This window comes from Camellia sinensis, chromosome 4 (genome assembly GCF_055761805.1).
Source record: "Camellia sinensis isolate YWXY chromosome 4, ASM5576180v1, whole genome shotgun sequence".
Classification (NCBI taxonomy): domain Eukaryota; kingdom Viridiplantae; phylum Streptophyta; class Magnoliopsida; order Ericales; family Theaceae; genus Camellia; species Camellia sinensis.
The window spans coordinates 181029451-181056082 of NC_138964.1; the positions used below are offsets into that span (position 1 = coordinate 181029451).

General features: G+C 34.9%; 1 protein-coding gene across 1 annotated transcript; it reads right to left on the reverse strand.

Annotated features, from left to right (window-relative positions):
* Positions 1-10144: 10144 nt before the first annotated feature.
* Positions 10145-21410, reverse strand: LOC114293257 (protein STRICTOSIDINE SYNTHASE-LIKE 5). The gene is made up of 4 exons (XM_082867068.1): positions 20866-21410; positions 11276-11583; positions 11019-11151; positions 10145-10712 (listed from the first exon to the last, which is right to left on the reverse strand). Exons 1-4 carry the CDS (start codon positions 21322-21324, stop codon positions 10437-10439), a joined length of 1176 nt encoding a protein of 391 aa, XP_082723194.1. The 5' UTR covers positions 21325-21410; the 3' UTR covers positions 10145-10436.
* Between the last annotated feature and the right edge of the window lie 5222 nt (positions 21411-26632).

Sequence of the window (26632 nt, forward strand, 5' to 3'; positions counted from 1 at the left end):
TGGTAACCTATTTAATTATTTGTTAATTTTACGACATTTTTACCATCAAGCCTATTTGGTAATCATTTCGTTTTCAGTTTTCAATTTATATTTACAAAAATTTTAAAAACTATCATAAAAACTTGTTTGACAATTTTTTTGGCTTATAAATAGTTGTCTCAATTTGTAAATTTAAAAAAAAAAACGTAAATTCAAAAAATGAACTTACATTGGTTTTTAAAAAAAAAAAAATTAAAAACTTTACTAATAAATTTTTTTTTCAATTAATCTTTTTTTCAAATAATTTTTTTTTCAATGAATTTTTCTTTTCAACTAAGACTAACCGAGGGGGCAATTGGTAATGCTACTTTAAACCTTAGGGAGGGGATTGTAATTTCTAAAATATGAGGGGTGTCAATGTAATTTACACAATGAGGGCAAAATTGGTATTTAAAAAAATTAAATTGTTGAAGGGGGAATCTGTAATGAAACTTTAAACCTCAAGGAAGAGATGTAATTTCTACAAAGTGAGGAGAAAACTGTAATAAATATAAACTTCAGGGAGTATTAGTGTAATTTACCCAACTATTTTTATATGAATGTTTTATTATAAAATGAAATAGGAATAGCACATCGTTTTATACAAAAATAACGAAATTTTTTTTTAAAAAAAGTAGGGAAATATCCCTCTTTAATTTTATATAGTAAGGGGTTGTTTTGGATAAACTATATAAGTGCATTTTTTAATTTTTTGAATAAAAAAGTAGAAAAAAAAAGATTATTTAGGATAATTTTTTGACTTTTTACAAAAAAAATATGTATTAAAATATTATATAAAATAACAAAATTACTGTATTACCCCTATGTCCTATGCATAGCGATAGTGACTATTGAAGGAATCAATGCGGATTGTTTTGAATTGTGTGGTGGGGGCAGACATGCTTCAGATTATATATATAAGATGAGACTTCCCTCTAGTCCTTCATAGGATTGGAGGGACCTACCACGGATCCCGTTTCGATAATTTGAACCGATTAATGTGTAGACCTCGTCGAGTATTATATGCTTGTAAAAAATTACGTTGAATGAATATCGATAGCTATATGATCAAATCAGTTTTGTATAAAAAAATAGACGATGAAAAATAAGCTGCTGAAAAAAATCTGATTTGATCACATAGCTATTGATATCCGATCAACATGATTTTTTACAGGCATATAATACTCAATGAGTTCTACATATTGAACGGTTCGGATTATCAAAACGGGGCATGGGATGGGGCCCCCACGACCCAATAGTACCTTCTAGTCCAATGAAGAATTGGAGGGAAGCCTCATCCGGAGTGCACTGCGTAGTGAGGGTACTTGGCTTATGTATAGTACAAGTTCATTATTCTACTTAGCTTGTGTACTTTTTTTTTTTGTATTTTTTTGGTAAATAGTGATAAATTTTTTAATAACTTTTTAACTTTTTGTCTTTTTGTCTTTTATAGGCTATCCCAAACAAGCACTAAGAGAGATTCAAGATTTTTTTTATTATTATTATTGGTTAATATCCCTCAACATTTTCACTAAGAAAATTCAACTCAAAGAAATTTTATTCGACTTACAGAAATTTTGAACCCGACTTAAAAAAATTTCAATTTTTACAGATAAATTTTTCTGATTTTACAAAGAAATTTAAATTAAAATTTCTCTGAGTTGAATTTTCTCTATAAAAATGTTAAGGGATCTTAATTACTATAAAAATATTGTATATTCTTTATATTATAAAATCTTAATATTAAGGATTTAAATATATATATATATATATATCTAATTTTTTATGGGTAAATTACACTAACACCCCTGAGATTTATACTTATTACAGTTCCCCCTCACTGTTTGGAAATTACATCTCACCCCTGAGGTTTAAAGCTTCATTACAAATTCCCCCATTCAGCAATTTAATTTTTTTAAATACCAATTTTGCCCTCATTGGGTAAATTACATTGACACCCCTCACATTTTAGAAATTACAATCCCCTCCCTAAGGTTTAAAGTAGCATTACCAATTGCCCCATCGGTTAGTATTAGTTGGAAAAAAAATTAATTGAAAATTTTTTTTGCTAGTAAAGTTTTTAAATTTCTATTTAAAAACCAACGTAAGCTCATTTTTTTAATTTATGTTTTTTCTTCAAATTTACAAACTGAGATAACTATTTATAAACCAAAAAAATTATCACTCAAGTTTTTATGATAGTTTTTAAAATTTTTGTAAATATAAATTGAAAACTGAAAACAAAATGTTTACCAAAAAGGCTTGATGGTGAAAATATCGTAAAATTAATAAATAATTAAATAAGTTACCAACGTAAGAAATGACTTATCAAAAAATTCTTAAGTTATGTATGGTTTGATTTTTAGAATTTTTGTTTTAAAAAATTAAAAATTAATTTGGTTAAGAAATAAAAAATAAAAAATAAATATCATTTAAGGGTAAAAAATAATTATCATTTTAACTTTTGGGCAGGTTATATAGATACGTATAGCTGCTTCAATTTAATTTGTAAAAAATTATTTCTAACCACTCGTAAGATAAAAATTATATAAAAAGGATAATTATTTTTTATTTTTTATTTCTTAACCAAATTAATTTTTAATTTTTTAAAAAAATTTCTAAAAATAAAACCATACATAGCCTAAGAATCTTTTGATAAGTCATTTCTTACGTTGATAACTTATTTAATTATTTGTTAATTTTATGACATTTTTACCATCAAGTCTGTTTGGTAATCATTTCGTTTTCAGTTTTCAATTTATATTTACAAAAATTTTAAAAACTGTCATAAAAACTTGTTTGATAATTTTTTTGGTTTACAAATAGTTGTCTCAGTTTGTAAATTTGAGAAAAAAACGTAAATTCAAAAAATGAGCTTACGTTGGTTTTTAAACAGAAATTTAATAACTTTATTAACAAAAAAAATTTTCAAATAATTTTTTTTTTTCAATGAATTTTTTTTTTACAACTAATACTAACTAAGGGGACAATTGGTAATACTACTTTAAACCTTAGGGAGGAGATTGTAATTTCTAAAATGTGAGGGGTGCCAATGTAATTTACCCAATGAGGGCAAAATTGGTATTTAAAAAAATTAAATTGCTGAAGGAGGGAATCTGTAATGAAACTTTAAACCTCAAGAGAAAGATGTAATTTTTAAAAAGTGAAGAGGGAATCTATAATAAATATAAATCTCAGGGGGGTGTCAGTGTAATTTACCCTATATATATATATATATATATATTCATATACAATATACAGAGAGAACACTCAAAAATAAATAAACCCATAATTACTCTATTTTTTTATTTTTACATATAGAAAGTAGTGTTTATTTATTTATTTAGGGAAAGTTTATACGGTGCAAATGTGTGTGACTGATTATCATAAATATCATAATTAAATTATTTTTAATTATAATTTATTATAATTGATTATTAGAAATATCATTATTAAATTATTTTTAATCATAATTAAAATAATAATCACAATAAATTATAATCAACATCATAATAAGTCATAATTAAATTAATAACTAACAACATAATAAGTGATAACTAGGGATGACTATTTTAATCCGATCTGAGAGAGCTTGCCCATTCCTGTTCGAATAGGACAGATTTTACCCGACCCGACATTTATGTGGGTAGGAGCGAATTATATTTTGGTCACTTGCAACAAGGGCAGGGCCGGGCAGTGGCAGAGGCAGAGGCAGAGGCAGAGGCGGAGGCAGGTATTGCTTCTCCTAATCTGATATAATTAATAATATATACAAATAAATAATATATGTATATATAATATAATTAGATATAATAAATGAACACTAAAGTGGTGGTTATGTTTAAATATAAATAAATAATAATCCTAAAAGTCTCATTGTTTATATATATAGAAACAAGATAAATTATTTCATGTGTTAAGGATTTAAATGATTCTTAATTTTTTTAATTATTTAAAATGTGGTCGGGTAAGGTAACGCATTTTGTGTTGATGTTATGACATTTTATAATAAAATTACACATTTTTGCGACATAGTATATATGGTATGCATATCTTTAGGAGTGCACAACAAAGGATTTCCCACATTAGAAAGGACTAACTCTGGGGTAAGTTATAATTTTGAGCAATTTGAACTTTATAATTTTAATTTGTTACCAACAGTGTAATTTATTCAAAAAAAAAAAATGTCCAACCTATTTAAACCCAATTTTAATTGGATTTGCAAGTTACAACCTATGTAAATTTGTGTATGAATTTCAACAGATTTAAACTGGATAAAATTGGATAGGCATGGGTTCAAAATTTTGGAAGTTAACCCAACTTAGTTCAACTCTATTATATGCAAGTAAAGTTTCTACTCTGCCATATAATAAGTCTAAGTTATTCGTCATGTTTCAATCAGAAACATGGTCATAGGACTGGTCGGTCCTATTGAACAGATTTCAAAAATCAAACTAGCACTTTATTATTGCTTCAGCCATTATGCCCCATTGCCGGCAACCTTTCTCAAGCTGAGGTCCCTAACTTTGAACTCTCTTGGGCTAACCTTCTTGTTGTAAGCCCTAACAAGTTGTTGCTGGTATGCCCCTAGCCGAATTGTTGTTCTATCGCACGTTGCAGGTGGATTTCAAAGCATTTTCATACTTTTTTACATAGGCTTCAGCTTCCTTTTGCATGTAAGGCCAAAAGAATCCTTATAATATTGCTCTATCGGCAAGGGGATCTGCCCCCTGCATGGCTTCCACATACTCCTTTGTGGATCTTATATAAAAATTCTTTAACTTAGGCCAAGCTCTTCTCTTCTTGGACTTAATCATCTAGGCCGATGTCTTGTCTTCTGGGATCTGGGATTCGAGATCTAGAATCCGGGATCTGCTCACTTAGGCTGAGCTCTTGTCTTCTCGTATCCAGTGTTATCTCGGCTTCGCTTCGGCGAACCATTTCTCTTCTCTTGTTTAGACACCTTTGTCCCCGGCGTGTCATCCTCGGCTCTGGCATACTTTTCTATCCTGGCCATTAGCTTCTCCATGCTTTTCGGCAATGTCTTTGCCAATGATTTTCGAAGCAGGCAGTCATCCTTCAAGTCGTTTTTAAACGACATGACCGCCACCTCTTGGTTGCATCTTGGTATTTGGTTGAATGCCTCATAATACCTTTTGGCATAGGCCCTAAGGCTTTTATGCTCGCCGATCTTCAGGGCCATTAAGGCGTCCACTCTCAATGGCTGTAGCTTGTTTGTCACGAACCTAGCCATAAACATCTCAGCCAGGCCTTCCCAGGTTTTCACAGTTTCTTTCGGCAACTTGTGAAACCAGTCCGATGCAATTTCTCCGAAGGATAAGGGGAACACCTTGCAGAGCAACAGCTCGTTCCTGGTGTACAACGCCTTCGAGTTCAGGTACAAGCCGACATGAAAGTTGGGGCCCGACTTACCGTCATAGATCTGGAATCTCAGCATGCTAAACCTCTTTGGGGCTTCAAATTTGTCCAATTCTACCGAGAACGGCGTTCTCGGCTTAACCGGGGAGATTACTTCGGCATCTTGTTGCTTCTTCTGTAGGTGATCCCCCAGATATTCTTTAGTCCGTCCAGGAGCTCGGTTATCTCCTGACTTCAGCCTTTTCGGTGCACTACTCCCAGTTTCATTATGGGTCCTTTTGGACTTCTCTCTATTGGTTGCGTTGAAGTACAACTCCTGCCCTTGAACATGCCGATGTTCTTTAGGGTCGACTTCATTGGTGCGATGCGTCCTCCTCGATTCTTCCCTTCTTGACTCTCCTCGCCCGACCTCTCTTGAAGACCGGTGACAGTGTTTTTCAGTCCTCGTGTACTGGGGGACTGTAGGGACTGTTTTCTGCCCTTTTTTTCGGGCATCCTCCTTTGCTGCTGGAATCGGCGTATCTTAAAGTAGGAACGGTGGCTGCATGACGTTATTCTGCATCATGAAATTGACCACTGTATGTAGGTCTGCCAATTTGTTCACCATGGCCTTTACCTCATCGTCCCTCCATAGACATCTTTCTTTCCATACTTGGAGGTCGTCCTCGTTATAATACCCGCTTCGATTTGATTTCTTTGGCACGTCGCCCTCCTGGCCGACGTCCTTTTCTACGTGATTCTTATCACGAGTCTCTTTGTTGTAATTGTTTTCTTCGATGTCAAGGTATATAGGTTTCCCACTCCCATTAGGAGTGTCATCCCCAACCTTCTCTTTTTGTCTGTCGTTGGCCATTTATTCTTCTTACGTTCCCACAGACGGCGCCAAATTATATGTGTCAATTTCCGACCACACCACTAATCAAGCACTCAGCTGGAAAACACTTGCAGAATAGATTAAGCCCGAACGACCTGTCACAAAAAGAAGAGATTTCGGCGGTGGCTCATCCACCCGGGGGCACTCCGACAATCAAGTCAGTAAAATATCTCTCAAAGATAACCAATAGTGCTTAGCTCACTAGATAGAGCATAAAAGACATACCTTAGACCCATGGGGGTGCCTCTCTTTTATAGCCAACACAATCCTAGTCTTAATAGAAGCCTAACTTCAATGGACTCAGGATTACTGCTACTCTTGGACTCCCAGTAGGATTGGGATAAACTCTCTAAGAGTTTTATCTTTACCCAAACTGAAGTCTTCTCTCATTCTAGGACTCTTGTCCTTTATCCGCTTATCTCGGATTCCGGTATCTTCGCAGATAACCTCGCCCTAGCCGAGATAATCTCGGCGTCATGACCAGGACACGTGGCACCTCAACAGGCACTTCGGTGACACCTCGGCCATGTGTTGTCATTCAAAAATTATGTCCCTACACTAAGTATAAAAAAGAAGAAAGAAAGATACCAAGTTTGAAGACTTATTTGAACAAAACGATAGAGCATCAGTGCAAAGTTCTCATACTCGCTTATCTCGACGTTTCGGTCAAGATCTCCAGGAAGGAGCAAAGCCGTGCTAAGGGCAACGCCGACGTTGACATCATGGCACTATCATCGACTTTGATCAGCCTGTCCTCCAAAGTAAATGGTGGAGCCCATGGGGCATCGGATTTCATGGAGCCCGAAGTTGTTGCAGATTCGGACCTCGGCCTCTTTGACCGAGTGGATTTGGATGGTTGGGCCTCGGCTAGCCTCTTTTCAGCAGCTGAAGGTGTTTTCTTGCTCGAAACCAATTTGGAAATCGACAAGGTGTCCTTAGTATCAACCTAAGTCACCGTTGCCTTTAGCTGAGCCTTTTTCATCCTTTTTTGTTTTGGGTTTGGAGGCTGAGTTGATGCTGGTTGGGCGTCTATGGTAGATGGAATGTTGGCCAAGAGATCTTTAGCAACTGCTTTCTAGCGGCCCATCTCGGCAGCAAGAACAGTTCATCGCCGACGTTGGCGTTGAGATTGTGGGATCAGATACGGAGCTGAGGTTGACGGCTGCTCTGTTAGATCAGAGGTCGATCCTTGATCTGGCCGAGATATGGAGGCAGCTTGAGGAGTTGTGGCAGAATGGGGAGATTGACTCTTCTTCTTCTTCTTTTTTGGAACGTCAGGAAGAACCGACTTGTAGGTAGGAATAAAATTGAGCAGCAGGGGGGCTCTGTGCTTGTGCAAATCCAAAAGCTTCTTCAAGTCTTTGTTGGGAAAGAAAGACTGGCGAAAGCCTTTTGGTGGCTGAGGGAGAACTGCAAAAAGAATAGCACAGACATGAGAACAAAGTATTGAAGACTTTAAAAACGAGTAAGTACAAACACTAGGCTCTTACCATTACCCTCTACAAAGACTGTTCGAGGAAGAGGGTAGAGGTGAAGGTCCTCGTCTGGAGCGAACTCCCAGTTCCCCAAGGTAATGAAGTAATCATCCCCAGCTCCCTTGTTGGAGTTTGGGAGGTCGGCAACAATTTTGTACTCTGTGGACCTCGGTTTGAAGTAGTAAATATAGTCTGTCTCTTTTTTTAGGCCACACATGGTGTAGCAGTATTTGATGTCAGCTAAGGTAACCCTAGCATTCTTTTGTTTGGCTAAGACTATTATACCATTTATGACTCGGTAGGAATTGATGGCAAGCTGCATTGGGTTCAACTTATAGTCGTGGATTATCTCACGGAAGAAGATGTCAAGTGGGAGCCTAAGACCACACTCGATAAATGCTACAACAGGGAAAGACATAGAATCAGTCGTGGGCATGATAGAGTCATCCTCCCCAGCCAACCTCAGATGGACGTCGGCAGGAATGGAAAAATCTCACCTAAAGTATTCTAACTTGGTCGGAGTGTCTACCCTATGCCTCCACATACCCATGACGTCGGCTTAGGGGGACGGTGTACGAATTGGAACTAAAGATTCAGAAGACCTTGGCAAAACCTAAGATTCACGCTGGGGTAAGAATTCGTGAGGATCAGAGGGGGATTCGTTTCAGTTTTCCCTAAGATTTGTGTGTTCTAGGGCAAATCCCAAACCTAAGTCTAAACAAATGGAGATTGAACACAAGAATTTGGAGAAAATGCAAAAAACACAAACAAAAGCAGTAATTCAGAGTCAAGAACAGTGATGAGTCATCAAGAAACACAAGACAAAAGTTTACGCAGGTGTGTCAGGCCAAGAACACTGGCAAAAATCAACAAATGTGTGAACAGTGTGAACTCAGGAAACAGATGGGGCAAAAACAGATTCATGAAACAAACATATGGTGGAAAACAAGATACAAGTTGAAATATCAGAGATATGAGCAGGATTGCAGAAGCAGAGCAGTGGAGTTCAGTAAAGCAAGACAAAAAATTGAAACAAGATCGGGAAGAAATAGTAACTCACCGAAGAAAGGAAGCCGGTGTTGAGTTCGCCGAAGTCAGACGAACTGCAGCAACAGAAAATATTAGCAAGAGCCTCACCGGAGGAGGTGAACGGTGGTGGTAGCAGAGCTCAAGAGCTTGGAACAATGGAGGATATGAGAAAGTAAGAGAGAGAGAGAGAGAGTTTGAACAAAAATGATAAAGAGTGAAAAGACGGGGGTAGGAAGGAAGTTTTGTCAAAATTCGAAACGGCGGCAAAAAGGCAATTAATGTGCCTAAAACGCCGTATGCATCAGACGGCGCACGCAAGAAAAATTTGACTGACAGACGCGTATCAAGTACGATCCAGTAGTGGGAAGACGCGTGCCTAAAACGGTTGAGTTATTATGTATGATAGCTCATACGCGTGACGGAGCTCTTGGAATTCTTGTTCTTTAGAAGACATGTCGGCCTGTATGATAATCTCGGATGAGAAATTTGAACAACCCTGGTTAGTGATTCAAAAGCATTGATAAAAAGCAAACTATAGGTCATGGTCATACTGAGCCAATAAGTTCTTACCACGGTAATGAATGATAGAGCAAGATAGCCGACATGCTATACGGTATAATGATATAGGTTCCATCACCTCAGGATGCCGAGGTAATGGAACCTAGGGGGTAGTTGTGGGGACATATTTTCTGAGTACCAACACGTGGCCAAGGTGACGCCGACGTGTCAGTCAAGGTGCCACGTATCCCGGTCGTAACGTCGAGGTAATCTCGGCTAGGCCGAGGTTATCTCCAAAAATATCAGAATCCGAGATAAGCAGATAAGGGAAAGAGTCCTAGAATGAGGAAGGACTTCAGCCTGGATAAGGATAAAGCTCTTAGGGAGTTTATCTTTATCTATTGGAGAGTCCAAGATAAGCACTGAACACAAGTCCATTGAAGCTAGGCTTCTATTGGGACTAGGATTGAGTTGGCTATAAAAGAGAGGCATCCCCATGAGTCTAAGGTACGCAATTTACATTCTGAATAGTGAGTTAAGCACTATTGATTATCTTTGAGAGATAACTGACTTGATCGTCGGAGTGCCCCCGGGTGGACGAACCACCTCCGGAATCTCTTCTTTCTGTTGCAGGTCAGTCAGGCGCCAGCTATTCTGCCAGTGCTCTCCAGCTGAATACTGAGTTGGCAGTGTGGTCGGAAATTCACTCACACAAAGTGCATAGTGTAAGTGACAATACTTGAATGAAAGATCTCTTGGAACCAAATTTCTGACACCATGTTTGATCATCAATTGTTTTAAAAATTTAAGTTGTTAGAAAATGGATCAAATAATGTAAATCAAGGTAATAGTATTATGAGGCTAACAGGTAACAAGGAGATAATTTTGCCTAGTATTTTGGTATGGAATGTGGATTTTGTAAGCAGTTAGATTTGCAAGCAGGTAAGCACTCACTTGATTATTAATATCATGAATTTCACATAGTACAAGGAATTGCTAAATCCTTAGTAACCTTATAAACTACGAAACATGCTCCAAAATACAAATGATACCATGTGTAAGCCACAGCCCAACAATTTGCATTTGTTTTGAAGCTTCCATAGTTCCATCTACATTTCAATAAAAGAAACTAGTCGACTCTGGTGGTTATTTAGAACTTCTTCCTATACTGCTACAGCAGGATGTTGAGTCAAATTGAGGCGGATGATGTATGGATATGTGATGGAACCACAATATAAATAGTCTGCAATCTTTATCCCAGTAGTAACTAGTGATAATTTAGGATCATAATAGTGGGCAATCGGTTTTCCTTCCAAATCAACAGCCAAAAACCCACCATTTATCTCCATATGCGGTCGCCCTATGTACCTCTCCATGATTGCCAAAACTTTTCTGATAAAAGGATATCTCAGTGCTAGATCCCAAGACAGTGTAGTTGTCTGCCAAAATTCCATGAACCATGCCATCAGTAAAAATGTTACCCGCATTTATTCAAAATCATAAACGTTATGCATGAAGAAAATTTAAAGCAGTGAATGAGCAAGGACATGTCAAACTAGTCATTACATAATCTTCATTACAAGACCCATTGCTTCTCTTTAATCAAAAAGTAAATATATGTTGATCTAGTGTTGTTCAGCTCGTTTTAAAAGTAGTATATATATCAATTTGAATGCAGGAATTTCAAACATATATTACTGTCAAAGGGGATGATTTCAGTTAATAAAACGTATAAATTTGATTACCGTGCCTAATCCAATCCAATATTGGCCTTCTCCATCATACCGTATGTTGTCAGGAATGCCAGGCAAATTATCAATAAATGTATCAACATCACCCTTCTTTTCACCTTGTATGTAGTACCTTTTGCACCTCCTCCTGCAAATTTTTACTTACAAAATGCAAATGAGTAAACAATATCCTAAATGTAGCCTACTCACAATATAAACAAGCTTTGACTGAAAATCACATGCTAACAGTACTTTGTGAGGGAAAGACTTACATTGGGGTTTCACAGAAGATTACAAAACTTTGATCTGGTGAGATTGCTACTCCGTTAGCAAAGTAGAGGTCACGGACCAACACTTTGGTTTCTTTTGTTGATGGATCATAGCTTATGAATCTACCGTATGGTCTACCCTCCAAAATGTCCCATATGAACTCCTTTAAACTATATTTGTATGATGCATCTGTGAAATAAATCATACCGTCTTTTGTAATATCAACACCATCTGTTAACTTGAATTTCACATCCTCAGCCTCATCTGTCAACAGCTCAATCGTGCGATCTGAAGTTACTTTCAACAACCCCTACACCCATAAAATTTTGTTAAACAAAGCACATGTTATATGTATATATTTACCATGGGTTTGAGAAACAACATATTATTATAATATTAACTTGCGTTATATGTGTAGCAAATAAAAATTTGCACATCGTGTAATCAAACTCAATTTCTTCTTAAATCGTCAATATTAGGCACACATAAAAAATTATTTAAAAAATTCTCCAAAAATATAAAATGTGTGAGTCAAATTCATTATCTATGATGCATCAAGTTTAAATATACTTCGTATGTTCATATTGTGAGTATTTTTGCTAGGTGCATAATAACAAGAGTGATTAACTAAACTAGCCCAATCAATAACGATGCCATTCATAACCTATACAAATTCTTCTTGATTTTATGGAATCGCTCTTGTTTGGGGCATTTGAATTGAAAAATGATTTGCAAATAAAAATTTATATAGAAAGGTATTAGGATGATGTGGCAGTCACATTTTTAAAATAATAAGTGTTCAATTTAAGATTTTATATGTAATCTGTTAGTTTTGTAAAAAGTCTAGCCAAATTGTATGCTAGCAAGAATATAGTAAATCAATTGACTGCATTTTGGGACCATAGACATTCAATTTCAACAAATGAGCATGAGTTCCTCTTAAATTTTAGTAAATATTATTTTGTTCAAATTGTAATTAAAGTAATATATAATTTTAGAAAGTGCACAATAGTTTTTCCTACATCTATTTACAAACTAGAGTACATTAAATTAATTATTAGAATTGGAAGGCATAAATAGAAAAAATTAAAAGGTTAAGGCTCACATTGAATCTAAGGAAAAAGTTAGGGCTCAAATGGAATAATCAAAAGAAATAATCAAAGGTTTAACGGTTATATCCAAAAAAACTAGACTAAAGTTTGAGGGATAGTTTACTAAAAAAATACTTTCAAAAAAGTGTCTAAAATTTAAAATATGTGACTTGCATTCATTTTATATATGACGTATATTACACCAAATTTAAATAGGATAAATTATTAATACATTCTAATAGTTTAATTTAATTTTCATTAAGTCCTATTAAAAATAAGTCTAAATAAAATCATCGTTAAAAATAATTTTTTGTGACGATTTTTTGGATATCACAAAAAATTGATAATTAGTGATTTTTTTTTTTATTACAATTTTTATAAATTGTCACTAAAACTTACAATTAGTGATATTTTTCTATGACAAATTTTTTAAACTATTGTTAAAAGTTGAAAATTAGAGACTTTTTTTATGACAATTTTTTTAAAATATCACTAAAATTTGTACACCACAAAATTAAGATTTTAGAGTAAAACTAGACTAAAGCTTGGGGATAGTTTACTCAAAAAAATACTTTCAAAAAAGTGTCTAAAATTTAAAATATGTGACTTGCATTCATTCTATATAAGACGTATATTACACCAAATTTAAATAGGGTAAATTATTAATATATTCTAATAGTTTGATTTAATTTTTATTAAGTCCTATTAAAAATAAGTCTAAGTAAAATTATTGCTAAAAATAATTTTTTGTGACGATTTTTTGCATTTCACAAAAAATTGATAATTAGCGACTTTTGTTTATCACAATTTTTATAAATTATCACTAAAACTTATAATTAGTAATATTTTTCTGTGACGAATTTTTCAAACTGCTATTAAAAGTTAAAAATTAGAGACTTTTTTTTATAACATTTTTTTAGAAATATCGCTAAACTTATACACCACAAAAAATTAAAGTTTTAGAGATCAAAATGTAGGGACAAATTTTTTTTTTTAGGGACTAAATAATTTTGTTGCAAAAAGTGTCGTCATTATATTCTTAGCAACAAAAATTGGACATTAGTGATGAATTATTATCTTTTTGGGACCAAAATTTTGTCTAAAAAAATAAACCATTTTGAGATCAAATTATTTTGTCTCTAAGAGTCTATTTATTAGTGACACTTCCAAAATTTTGTCACTAAAAGCTTTGTTTTTTACTTTTCGGAACAACTTTTTAGCAACTATCACCATGACGATGAAAATTGGTTCCTAAATGTCTTTTGTAACGAAATTTTCACTTTTAGAGATCAAAACATTTGATCTCGAAAACTCTTATATGTTGTAGTGATAATTAGTGACACTTTTATGATAATTTTTAAACTATCGCTGAAAATTAACAATTAGTGTGGGGGCCGAGAAGAGGGAGTCGTAGAGATTCCCGGATAGTCGAATCTCGGAGAGTCGAGATTCGAGGCACTCGGCAATTGGCTCGCATGTTCAAATACAACCCTATTCGGCCAAATAGCCGATTAGGCAAGGGGCCGAATGAGGGTCGGTCTATTATAAGATACGCCGAATATGAGTTGGAAATGGACCTAATCCCGAGGCCCATGGGAAAAAAGATATAAATAGAAGAACATTAGCCAGAAAGAGGTATGTGAGAATTGTAGTGCTTAACTTAGAATATAGGTATTCTTGAGTGCGGTTACTGACTTGTCTGTCGGAGTGTTAATTTCGGCATCCCCGCCGGAGTGTATATTCCTTTTCAGGTGACCGGCAGAGGATCTCGAGCGTTCCCCAAGATCAGAAGAGTATTTTCAAACCAATTCTCCACAATTAGTTACATTTTTAAATAGTATTTGATGAAAATATCATTAATTATCATAAGATCTATTAGATAATAAATCTATCTATTAAGACCTACACGTAAATTCCCTTTAAATATGCGCCATACATTCATATTCCTATTATTTTTCAAAGTACCTAGTATGTCTAGGCTGAAATAATGCTATGCTGGGATGTAACAAAGTTTTGGGATTAAAATCAGCTCCATTACACGGTTGTAAGTAAAGATTTGATGAATTTAATTGTGCCCCTTTATGTGACTCTTTAATGAAAAAATGATTGAGAGCTCTAATAAACGAGCTTTAATAAGCTCTAATGGGAATGAATCCCACTATGATGTGATGTTTTGGCCTTTGTTTTATTTTTTTTTAATTTTTTTTATTCTCTGCCACATCATTAGAGCTCGATTAAAATTTCAAAATTAGAGAGATGTATCATTATTCCTCTTCAATATATTGACGTTACAGTGTATTATTAGTGACACATCGAAAACATCATTTAAAAGGGTTAATTACAATTTTAACTCTTGTATTTTTATTTAAATTTTCCTTTAATTCTTATAATTTCAAATTGAACAATTAAATTCTTGCACTTTGAACAATTTAATCTCTACCCTTTAAACCCACTCTCAATTGGTTCTCCAAATTTTCATTAATTTTTTTTCTACGTGTACATCTCAGGAGACTGACAACGTTCCAAAATCGTTAACTTTAACCTTCAACTTAAATGGAATGACTAAACTGAAACTAGATTTAAAGAGTAGAGGCCAAATTATTCAATTTTAATCTATGGAGACAAAAATAAGATTTGAATCAAACATAAAATTAAAAACTGTAATTAACTTAATTAAAATTACTCACAGAAACATTCTTGATCTTCAAATGATGGAACATTTATACAGTGGTTGTGAACATCTGAAGATCCTTCTTGTTGTCATGGATAAGATTTGGTATTTTGTCAATTTTTTAAGACCATTTTATTCCTATTCTAAGGAGCTCCAAATTGGATATTTCCAACCTTTCTATTCAACCCTTCGCTTCCAACCAATGGGTTTGTCTGATTGGCAAGAATTCCTGAGCACCTCCGTAAGGGTTCATTTGGGATGTAAGCAAGGGTGAGCAGCGGATATATCGATCCGTCAAAATCGATCGAATCGAATCGATCCGTCACATTTTGGACGGATGCGTGATGACGAGCGGACGGTTGCGGATTGATTTTCTCTAATCCGCCAATTTGGCGGACGGATGGCGGATTTGGAGTTCATTTGGCCGTAACCGAACCGCCAAACCGCGAGCACTCTTAGTAATTTATAAGACTTTGTGTTTTCAATTTGTTTAAATATTTTGTTCGTGTTTTTAATTGAAAAAGAGTTCAAATTTCTGTTGAAAAAAAAATTTCAACTTAAATATATTTTTTGAATTGAAAAAAATAAACGTATTATTTATCTATATTTTTTGGTTTTTAAATCTAACTCTAAAAGTAATAAATAGAAAATATGATATATGTTGATTGACTTTTGTTTTCAAAAACATATATAAATGTAACAATACAGAAACATACAATCTCTACTATTACTCTGTTCATGGTTTTAGTGGTTTGAATTGTTTTTATATTTTAAGAACCACAAATTGTAATACTTTATGTAGATGAAGCATTCTGTGATTGTAATAGTGGATGAGGCATACAGTGATTGTGATATTTTAAAGTTTCAAACTTTCTTTCTTTGGATGAGACATGCAGTAATTGTAATACTTTTTTAAGTTATTGACTGTAATACTTTTTTTTTTTTTTGAGGAAGTACACAAGTTGAACTATGTTGAAAATTTATAAAATTTCAAACCGCCAAACCAATTCGCATCCATCCGCCAAACCGCCAATCCGCCAATCCGCTCAATCCACATCCGCCAGATTGGCGGACGGATGCGGATTGATTTTCTCCAATCCGCCAATCTGGCGGACGGATGACGGATTGAAAGTTTCGTGGCCGCAACCGACCTGCGCCCACCCCTAGATGTAAGTTAGTTTTTTTAGTTTTTTTGACATTTTGATTATTTTAATTTAGATCTAAATTTTTTTGTTATGAGAGGTTTTTTAAACTTTTTTTGACTTTTATGAGAGAAAAAATAAAATAATTATAATTTGAATGTGACATTTTATTTTATTAGATTAAAAATCATATTTTGTCTTTTTATGACTATTTTAATCAAAAAGTCCCCCATTTAGCTTATGCCAAACGAAGGCTAAGAGGTCTGTAGTTCAAATATCTCCACTTACGTATGGGTCTTATTCCTCTTATATTAATTGAAAACATTCTCTCCCACTTTGAGAGTATAATATCCCCCTATATTAATTAGGGCATTCTCTCTCACTTTGAGAGTATAATATCTTATATAAATCAAATCTATAAATAAATAATAATAAAAAAAATGATTTGACTTCTCTCGTATTGGGAATCCAACTTGAGAGAACATTTAAACTTAATGGGCTCATTGTAAGCCCAATCTTGGTAATCCAAATTGTTCACCGTTCATTACTCATTGAGAAGAATATTAAGATGATTGGATTTCGATATCGATATATTTGAATCACATTTGTCTTTAAAAAATAGACGGTTATATATTTGAATCACATTTGTCTTTACAAAATAAACGGTTATTTTTAAAATTATATTGATTGTCTATTTTTTAAGATAAATGCGATTCAAATATATAGCTCCTATGAATGATTATTCTTAAAATTATATTTCCCATCCATTTTTTTAAAATAACTATGATTTAAACATATAGTTATCAAAATCTAATTATTTTAATTTTTTACATAAATATTATTTTAATAATTATTAAAAAATAAACCATTTAAATCATAAAAATTGAGTTTATAATAAACTTTGTAAGTCCAAATTATCTCCCCAACGGAAGCGAAACCACACTCTCAAAAAAAGGATAAATTACGAATATATCATCTGAAATTTGATTAAAATACGAATCGTTTTCTACGGTTTTAAAAATTACATTCTACTATTGAGATTTCTAATTTCATAACAAATCGTCTTTTTTATTAATAAATCATTAAGTCAATTAACAGTTTTTAATGATATTAAAAATATATTTCAATTAATAATTTAAGTAATTTTATTATTGTATAGGAGAATAATTATAAATTTTATTTTTTTAATTAATTCTGTTAAATAAAAAATTCTAATAAAAGATATTTATAATTTTTCAAATTACGGAAGATAATTTGTATTTTAAATAAACTTTAGAGGTACAATTGTAATTTATTTGTTCAAAAAAAAAACCTTTCGCTCTCATACAGACGCCTCGAACGCTTCGATTTCAGCAACTTGTGCATAAGTCCAAACATAAACGACGATGCCACAAATTTAAATATATATATATATATATATAAAAATCAACCTGTCGCTCTCTTGCTGGCGCCTCGAATCCTTCGGTTTCATAACTTGTGAGTAAGTCAATACGTAACAACAATGCCACAAATTTAACCAAAAATATACATATATATACATTTAGAACTTTATCTCGAACAATCAATATATGGTGATGAAAAATGTTCGAAATTTTTATTTTTTGAGATTTCACAACCCTTTTTAGATTTTTATTATTACTGTATGTGTGAAACTCACTCATATATATGTGGAACCCATACCATCAATGATGAAGATTCAAAGAAATTGTGAAGATCTCTAAAAAAAAAGATCTTAATCATTGTTGATATGGTGACTGGAAAACTTCTAATAACTTCTTAGAATAATTCAAATTTGAAATTTTATATTTTATTCTCAAATTTTTATGGGTTAATTGAAAACCTTACATTTTATTTTTAAGCCTTTATTGTTCCACTAATCCTTTGGAGTTGGTTTAGATTCGGAACTCATTTGGCATGAAGTTTTTTTGAGGTTAGGAGTTAATTTAGTTATAAAATGACAAAAAAAATTAAAAAATTAATAAGACAAAATGTCACATTCATACCATAATTATTATCATTTTTTTTTCACAAAAGTTAAAAAAACCAAAATATTCAACCCAAACGAACTTTTTAAGCCTAGACTAAAAATAGGTAAAAACTTAAAAAGCCTATCCACTCCCCAAACAAAGCCAATTATAATGAAGGAAAATGTCTCGTAGCTCAAATTTTGTGGCTCAAAAGTGGCTCAAATGGCCAAAACGACGTCGTTTTGGCCATTTTTATGTTGTTCTGTACTCAAAACGACGTCGTTTTGGCCATTTGAGCCACTTTTGAGCCACAAAATTTGAGCTATGTAGCATTGTCGTATAATGAAAAATGTTTGGTAGCTCAAAATTTTGTGGTTCAAATGGCTCAAATCTGTCAAAACGACGTCGTTTTACACTCAAAATCTATTAAAACGACGTCGTTTTGAGTGATTTGAGTCATTTGAGTTACAAAATTTTGAACTACCTAGCATTGTTGAATTATAAAATGGTAACTCCTACACTTGAATTACTTCTGAATTATATTTTGATTTTTCTAAATAAAATTTTAAATAAATTTTATGAATTTGTAGCGCTGTATATGGATATACATGAGGCCACAAATGGGATGTAATTGAAGATGTACGTGAAGCACACATTAATTTTATTTTTGTTTTTAAAAGAAGGAAAAAATTGGAAAGTTAAGCAGTCAATAGAGTATTGTACACAACTTCCATGGATAATGAAATTGAAAAGGAAACAAAAGTATAATTTTGATTGCGTTAATAAAATAACATAAAATAATATGATTTGGGAGATTCATTTGTATTTTTCTCGTACCTGTTTTTTTAATATTAAAATACCTAATTTTTAAAAACAAACTTGGTAATTTAGCTGGCACGCGCATTAAATTAATCAATAAATGTATGACTTTTTTTCCTAATATAACTAATTATTTAAAAATCTTATTTACAAATATTATGATAATTCAAATCTTATCTAAAAATTTTTAAACTAATAAATCCTATTTAGTAAAACTGAGAATATTATAATTTTTCTCAATTTTCAAAACTAAGAATATTATTGATTTTGCATAGTAATGCTTCAGATAATTATTTCACTAATTAATAAAAAAAAATAGATCATTAGATTAAATATTTTTACCCTTTTACTTATTGGTTTGATTCAACTATCCAATAAAATCAAAAAGATTATTAATTTTTTTTCAGTTTTAAAACTGAGAACATTATTCAATGTGTTTGGTTTGAGTTTTCTAAATTAACTTTTTTGAAAATTGCGTTTTTCGATTTTCGTATTCTTTTGTTTTTAATGAATATTTTTTAAATTTTAAATATTTTTTTTTACTTTTTTAGATGTACCTTAGTTAGATGTATCTAAAAAGTAAAAAAAATTATGAAAAAATATTTTAAAAAATTAATAAATACATAAAAATACAAAAAATGTACTGAATTCTTTTTTTTTTTTTTTGTATTTTTGGTATTTAGTGAATTTTTAAAAAAAAAAATTTATAATTTTTTTACTTTTTGTGTATTTATGTTAGGTATGTTTAAAAAGTAAAAAATTGCTTAAACTATTAAAAAAGTTCAGTAAAAACAAAAAAACACGAAAAATAAGAAAGTAGAATTTTCTGAAAAGTGTTTTCTGAAAAATGAAAACAAGCAAACTGATTAGCTTTTTTTTTCATTTTTAAAGTTTTTATTTTTATTTTTTTTCAATATTGTACATCAATATTCAATTATCATGCTTCTTTATAGATACAAAATTTTCAATTTTGCATAAAATAATAATTTCATTTTTTCAATTTAAAAAAAAAAAAACGATTCACCAGGTTTGTTTTCATTTTTTTAAAAACACTTTTCAAAAAATTCAACTTTCTTATTTTTTGTATTTTTTTTTTGTTTTTATTGAATTTTTTTAATATTTTATGTAATTTTTTTTAATTTTTAGACACATCTAATATAAATACACTTAAAAATATAATTTTCATGAATTTTTTTTTAAAAAATTCACTAAATATCAAAAATATATGAAAATTCAGTATATTTTTCGTATTTTTAGGTATTTATTAATTTTTTCACAAATATTTTACTTTTTAAATACATCTAAATAAGGTGTATCTAAAAAAGTAAAAAAAAATGCTTAAAATTTTAAAAATATCCACCAAAAATTAAAAAAAATACAAAAAACAAAAAAAAAAACTCAATTTTCAGAAAATTGAATTCACAAAACTAATACCAATCACACTGATTATTTTTTTTTTACACATACTTATTTTTTATTTTTTTCAATTTAAAAGTTGATATTTTAAAATTTTGAAAATCAAAATAAATATCAAATCATCATATTTTTTTTTATATAAAATCATAAATGATGTACAATCATTATTTGAAAGATAATTTTAACTATTAAAATTTAATAAAATTTGAAAGTCTAAAAAATCTTAATTAAAACTCAATAGAGTATAAGTTCATAAATTAAGATTTGTGCATAAATATCCATTAATTTTTATGTATTCTCTCTTGTATCCTAAAGTTATATTAGGCTGTTGTTCCCTACCTATTCATTATTTTTTGGGTAGATCTAAATAAGATCCATGTAAAACATATTTAAAAATCTACTAAAAATTAAAAAAAAAATTCAAAATTTGATTTCAAAAACTGAATAGCAAAACAAAATATTTTAAAAAATAACAATAATACAAACCTTATCTGCGTCGGCAATGAGAAGATCATTGTTGTGTCCAAGAATGAGTCCGAGAGGCCGACCACCCGTGTTAACCCAGTTCTCCACCACCGCGTCATCCGCAGACACGTTGACCGAGACTCTCTTGATCCACCCATCAACACAACCCGCATAGACGAGTCCCGAGTCCGGGTCGTAAGCAAGGTCTTCGGGTGCCAACAACTGCCCGACTCCGATCAACTCTGCACCCTGAAGCATGCGAGAGTTCTGCTTCGGCACGAACACGGGGTGCTGAGCGAACTCGTGAGTCGGCATAGGAGCTGGGTCGAACGAGTCGAGTTGATAGAGAATCACTCCGGCTATTACAGGTGCCACAACAATGAAAGATAGTAGTAGAAAACTGGAGGAGGAGGAGGAAGATGAGGTGGGTTTGGTTATGTTTGAGAGAGGTGAGTCACGGTGAGGCCTGGACTCGGACATTGGTGCTATTGACTCAGATTATAGGTATTGTGCTGGTATGGATACGGCGGAAGTGAAAAACTAATGAAATCTTGCTTAAAAGCAGCCTGCTGCGTGGGCAAGTGATCTAACTTTATTTTTATTTTTAAATCATTAATAATATATAAATAAAAAAATAGAGAACATTTTTAAAATATCTGATATTAAAATTTTATAATATAAAGAATACATAATATTTTCATAGTAATTAAGATCTCTTAACATTTTTACGAAAAAAATTCAATTCAGAGAAATTTCACAATATTTTTATAGTAATTAAGATCTCTTAACATTTTTACGAAGAAAATTCAATTCAGAGAAATTTTAAAATTTTTCTGTGAAATCAGAAAAATTTATCTGTAAAAATTGAAATTTCTCTAAGTCGGGGCCAAAATTTTTGTAAGTTGGACCAAATTTTTTGAGTCGAATTTTCTTAGTGAAAATGTTGAGGGATCTTATAAAAAATATAAAAAAATAAAAAAATCTTGAATCTCTACATAAAATTAAAGAGGAATATTTCACTAATTTTTTCTTTAAAAAAATCGTTATTTTTGTATAAAACGATGTGCTTTCCAATTTCATTTTATAATAAAACATTCATATAAAAATAGTTTTATTTACAAAATAACAATATTGTGGGAACATATTTTCTGAATACCAACACGTGGCATGGTGACGCCGACGTGTCAGCCGAGGTGCCACGTGCCCTGGTAGTTAAGCCGAGGTAATCTCGGAGAAGCCGAGGTCATCTCCGAAGATGTCGGAATCCAAAGATAAGGGACAAGAGTCCTGAAGTAAAGAGGGGACTTAATTAAGATAAGGATAAAGCTCTTAGGGAGTTTATCTCTATCTCCTAAAGAGTCCAGAGTAAGCACTAAGATTGGAGTTCATAGAAGTCATACTTCTAATGGGACTTGGATTGAGTATATTATAAAAGAGAGGCACCCCCGTGGGTCTAAGGTATGCAATTTATGTTTTGAGTATTCAGTTCAAGTACTTGATTATCTTTGAGAAACATACTGACTTGATCGTCGGAGTGCCCCCGGGTGGAAGAACCACCGCCGGAGCTTTTTCTTTCTGTTACAGGTTGCTAAAGCCATCTATTCTGCCGGTGCTTTGCTACTGATCACTAAACGGGCAGTGTGGTCAGATTTTTACCCACACAATTTGGCGCCGTCTGTGGGAACGAAGGAAGAATAGATGGCCAGTAACGGACAGCAGGAAAATATTGGGGATGACGCTCCCACTGGGAGTGGCAGACCAATTGACCTCGACATTGAAGGAGACAACCACAATTCAGAAGCCCGTGGCCAGGGCCACAGAGAAAACGACGTAAACCTGGAAGGCGACACGTCAAAAAGAACAAACCAAGGAAGGTACTACAATGAAGATAACCTCCAGGTATGGAGGGACAGGTGCCTACGGAGGGATGAGGAAGTAAAAGAATTGGCGAACAAATTGGCAGACCTTCAGTCAGTCGTCAACTTCATGATGCAAAACAATGTAATGCAGCCACCATACCCGCTGCAAGATACGCCGATACCAGCGACCAACACCCAAAAGGGCAGAAGAAAAACAATCCCCGAGGTCCCTCAGCATACCAGGAGCGGAAGGCACTCTCACCGGCCTTCCAGGGAAGTCGGGCGAGAAAAGCCGAGGCAAGAAGAGTCCCGAAGGACGCAACACATGAAGAATCCAGACCCCAAAGAACATCGACATGTTCAGGGGCAAATACTCCACTTTGACACAACCCATGAAGAAAGACCCAAACGGACCCACCTCAAGGCCGAAAGCAGTGTGCCAAAAAGATTAAAATCCAAAGACAGCCGAGCTCCAGGGAGGAGCAAAGAAGACCTAAGGGACTACCTCAAAAGGAGGCAGCAGAATGCGGAAGCCGAGGTAAACTCCCCAGTAAAACCGAAGACAGCCTTCTCGGTGGAACTGGACAGATTCGAACCGCCCAAAAGATTCAGTATGCCGAGGTTCCAAATCTATGATGGTAAGTCAGATCCAAACTTTCATGTTGGGCTATACCTAAATTCAATGGCACTATATAGCGGAAACGAGCCGCTGCTCTGCAAAGTATTCCCCTCATCCTTTGGGGAAATTGCGTCTGATTGGTTCCATAAGTTACCAAAAGGAAGCATAAAGACATGGGAAGGCTTGGCCGAGATGTTTGTGGCCAGGTTCGTGACCAACAAGCTGCAACCCCTGAGGGTTGATGCTTTGATGGCTCTAAGAATCACCAAGGAAGAAGGCCTTAGGGCCTATGCGAAGAGGTACTACGAGGTGTTCAACCGAATACCTGAATGTAACCAGGAAGTAGCAGTCGTGTCTTTCAAGAACGGCCTGAAAGATGACTGCCCACTACGGAAGTCTTTGGCAAAAACATTGCCAAAAAGCATGGAAGAACTCATGGCAAGAATTGAGAAATACGCCAGGGCCGAGGAAGATACGTCGGGAAACAAAGAGGTGAAGCAAGAAAAGGGAAACGGCTCGCCAAAGCGAGCCCGAGTCAACAGTGGGCCGACCAAACAAGAAATAGAATTAAGAAATAAACAGGCGGTAACAACGGTATTCCGGATCCCGATCCATAAAATCTTAGATCGAATTCGAAATCAGCCTTATTTCAGGGCTCCGGCAAGAGCACCGGGGGAATTCATGGGAAGGAACGTCGGCAGACGTTGTGCCTACCACAATGAAGAAGGGCATCCAACTCAAGGCTGCAGAGCCTTAAAAGCACACTTGGAGGACCTAGTAAGACAAGGCCTTCTGAGGGACCTGGTCGATGAGGCCAGAACAAGGGAAGAGCAGGCAAGGTTGCCTCAAGCACCAGCAGCACCCCCTCCCCCAGCACAGCTACCACAAGCAGGAGAACCGAGGGTGGTCAATGTGATCCACTCAAGGGTCAATGAAAACGAAGTCAGAGGAGAAACCCAGAGGGTAAGACATTTACAGCATATCTACCAAGTTGGGGACAAGAGACATCGGCCAGAAGAATGCCAAGGGCCAATGATAGCCTTTACTGAAGCCGACCTAGAACTGGTCCAACATCCGCATAATGATGCCTTAGTAGTATCCCTCCAGGTTGGGGAGTGCCAAGTAAAACGCATCCTAATAGACCAAGGCAGCTCCTGTGATATCATGTACGTCAGATGTTACAAAGAGCTAGGCCTTCACCCCGATGACCTAGAACAATCCAGCGGCCCGATGGTCGGCTTTAATGGAACGCCGACATGGCCACTAAGTGCAACAAGCTTGGAGGTACAAGCCGGCACTAAGAAGATCAGGACAGAATTCCTGGTAATTGACACACCCTCACCATACAACATCATCCTGGGAAGACCGTGGTTGCATGCAATGGGGGCAGTTCCCTCGACGTTGCATCAACTACTCCGGTTCCCAACAGAGCATGGGATTGAAGAAGTCAGAGGGGATCAACTACAAGCCAAAAATTGCTCCATGGCAGCAATAAAGTCCACCTGTAGTATACGGGAGCCAAAGAAAGCAGAAGTTGAAGATGAGGACATAGAAGTCCTGGAAGACGTCGGGAAAGAACCAACCGAGAAAAGCGAAGAAGCGCTAAAGAAAATCCTCGTCCAGGAGGGCGACGAAGAACGATTTTTTCTTCTCGGCTCTGGCTTAGCTAAAGAAGAAGAAAAAGAACTGGAAGATTTTTTAAGGGCAAACATAGAGGCGTTCGCCTGGACACCCTATGAAATGCCTGGCATTGACCCCGAGGTCACTTGCCACAGTTTGAATGTCGACAGATCGGCAAAACCAGTGATTCAACGAGCCAGAAGGCCGACGTTATTGCACGTCGAAGCAGTGGAGGAAGAGGTAGACAGACTCCTTGAAGCCAGGGCCATCCGAGAAGTTCAGTACCCAACGTGGCTGTCCAACACAGTAGTAGTAAAAAAGAAGAATGGCAAGTGAAGGGTTTGTGTAGATTTTACCAGCCTCAACAAAGCTTGCCCCAAGGACAGCTTCCCTCTGCCCAAAATCGACCAACTGGTAGACGCCACTTCGGGACACGAAAGGATGAGTTTTTTAGACGCATACAGAGGGTACCACCAGATTGCTATGTACCCTCCAGATGAGGAGAAAACCGCGTTCATCACCCCGAAAGGCCTGTACTGTTACAAGGTAATGCCTTTTGGGCTGAAAAACGCAGGAGCAACCTATCAGAGGTTAGTAACAAAGATGTTTAAACATCTGATCGGCAAAACAGTAGAAGTTTACATCGATGACATGGTCGTAAAGACCAAAGAATCAAAAGGTCATCTTGCCGACCTAAAAGAGGTCTTTGACATACTCAAAAGATATCGGCTCCGACTCAACGCCGCAAAGTGTGCCTTCGGAGTTGGGTCAGGTAAATTTCTAGGCTATCTGGTAACAAGAAAGGGCATTGAGGCCAGCCCAGACCAAATCAAGGCCATCCTGGAGCTACAGAGTCCAACATCGGCAAAGCAAGTCCAAATGCTCACTGGAAGGGCCGCAGCCCTAAACCGATTCATCAGCAGAAGCTCAGACAAGTGCAGACCCTTCTTTAACCTGGTGAAAAAAGCCACAGACTTCCTATGGACAGAAGAATGTGAAGCTGCCTTAGCCGACCTAAAAAAGTACCTGACCACAACCCCGGTCCTTTCTAACCCAGTCCCAGGGGAGGAATTGTTTTTGTACTTAGCAGTCTCTGAACACGCAGTCAGTGCAGTGCTAATCCGAGAGGAAAAAGGGGAACAAAAGGCTGTCTATTATGTAAGTAAGACTTTGGCAAATGCAGAAACAAGATACCTACCACTGGAAAAATTAATGCTAGCCCTGGTAATGGCTTCAAAGAAATTAAGCCATTACTTTCAGGCACACAAGATTGTGGTTCTAACAGAGCACCCACTGAAGTCCTTATTACATCAAGGAGACTTAACAGGAAGGATAGCAAAATGGGCAGTGACACTGGGCCAGTTTGACCTGGAATTTAGACCAAGAACAGCAATAAAGGGCCAAGTTTTGGCCAACTTCGTCGCAGAACTCACACCTGAAGCCATCACACCTCGGGCTCCGTCGAGCCAAGATGAGCATCACCCCAACAAGCAAAAAGAATCCCAGTCAAAGACAAAAAAACAAGAGAAAGAAAAACTCAGACCGTGCAGCATCTACATCGGCGATTCATTCAGACTATTCGTCGATGGAAGTTCAAACCGCCAGGGGGCAGGAGCAGGAGTACTGCTGATATCTCCAGATGGGGAAATTATAGAACAGTCCATCCGTCTGGGGTTCAAAGCCTCCAATA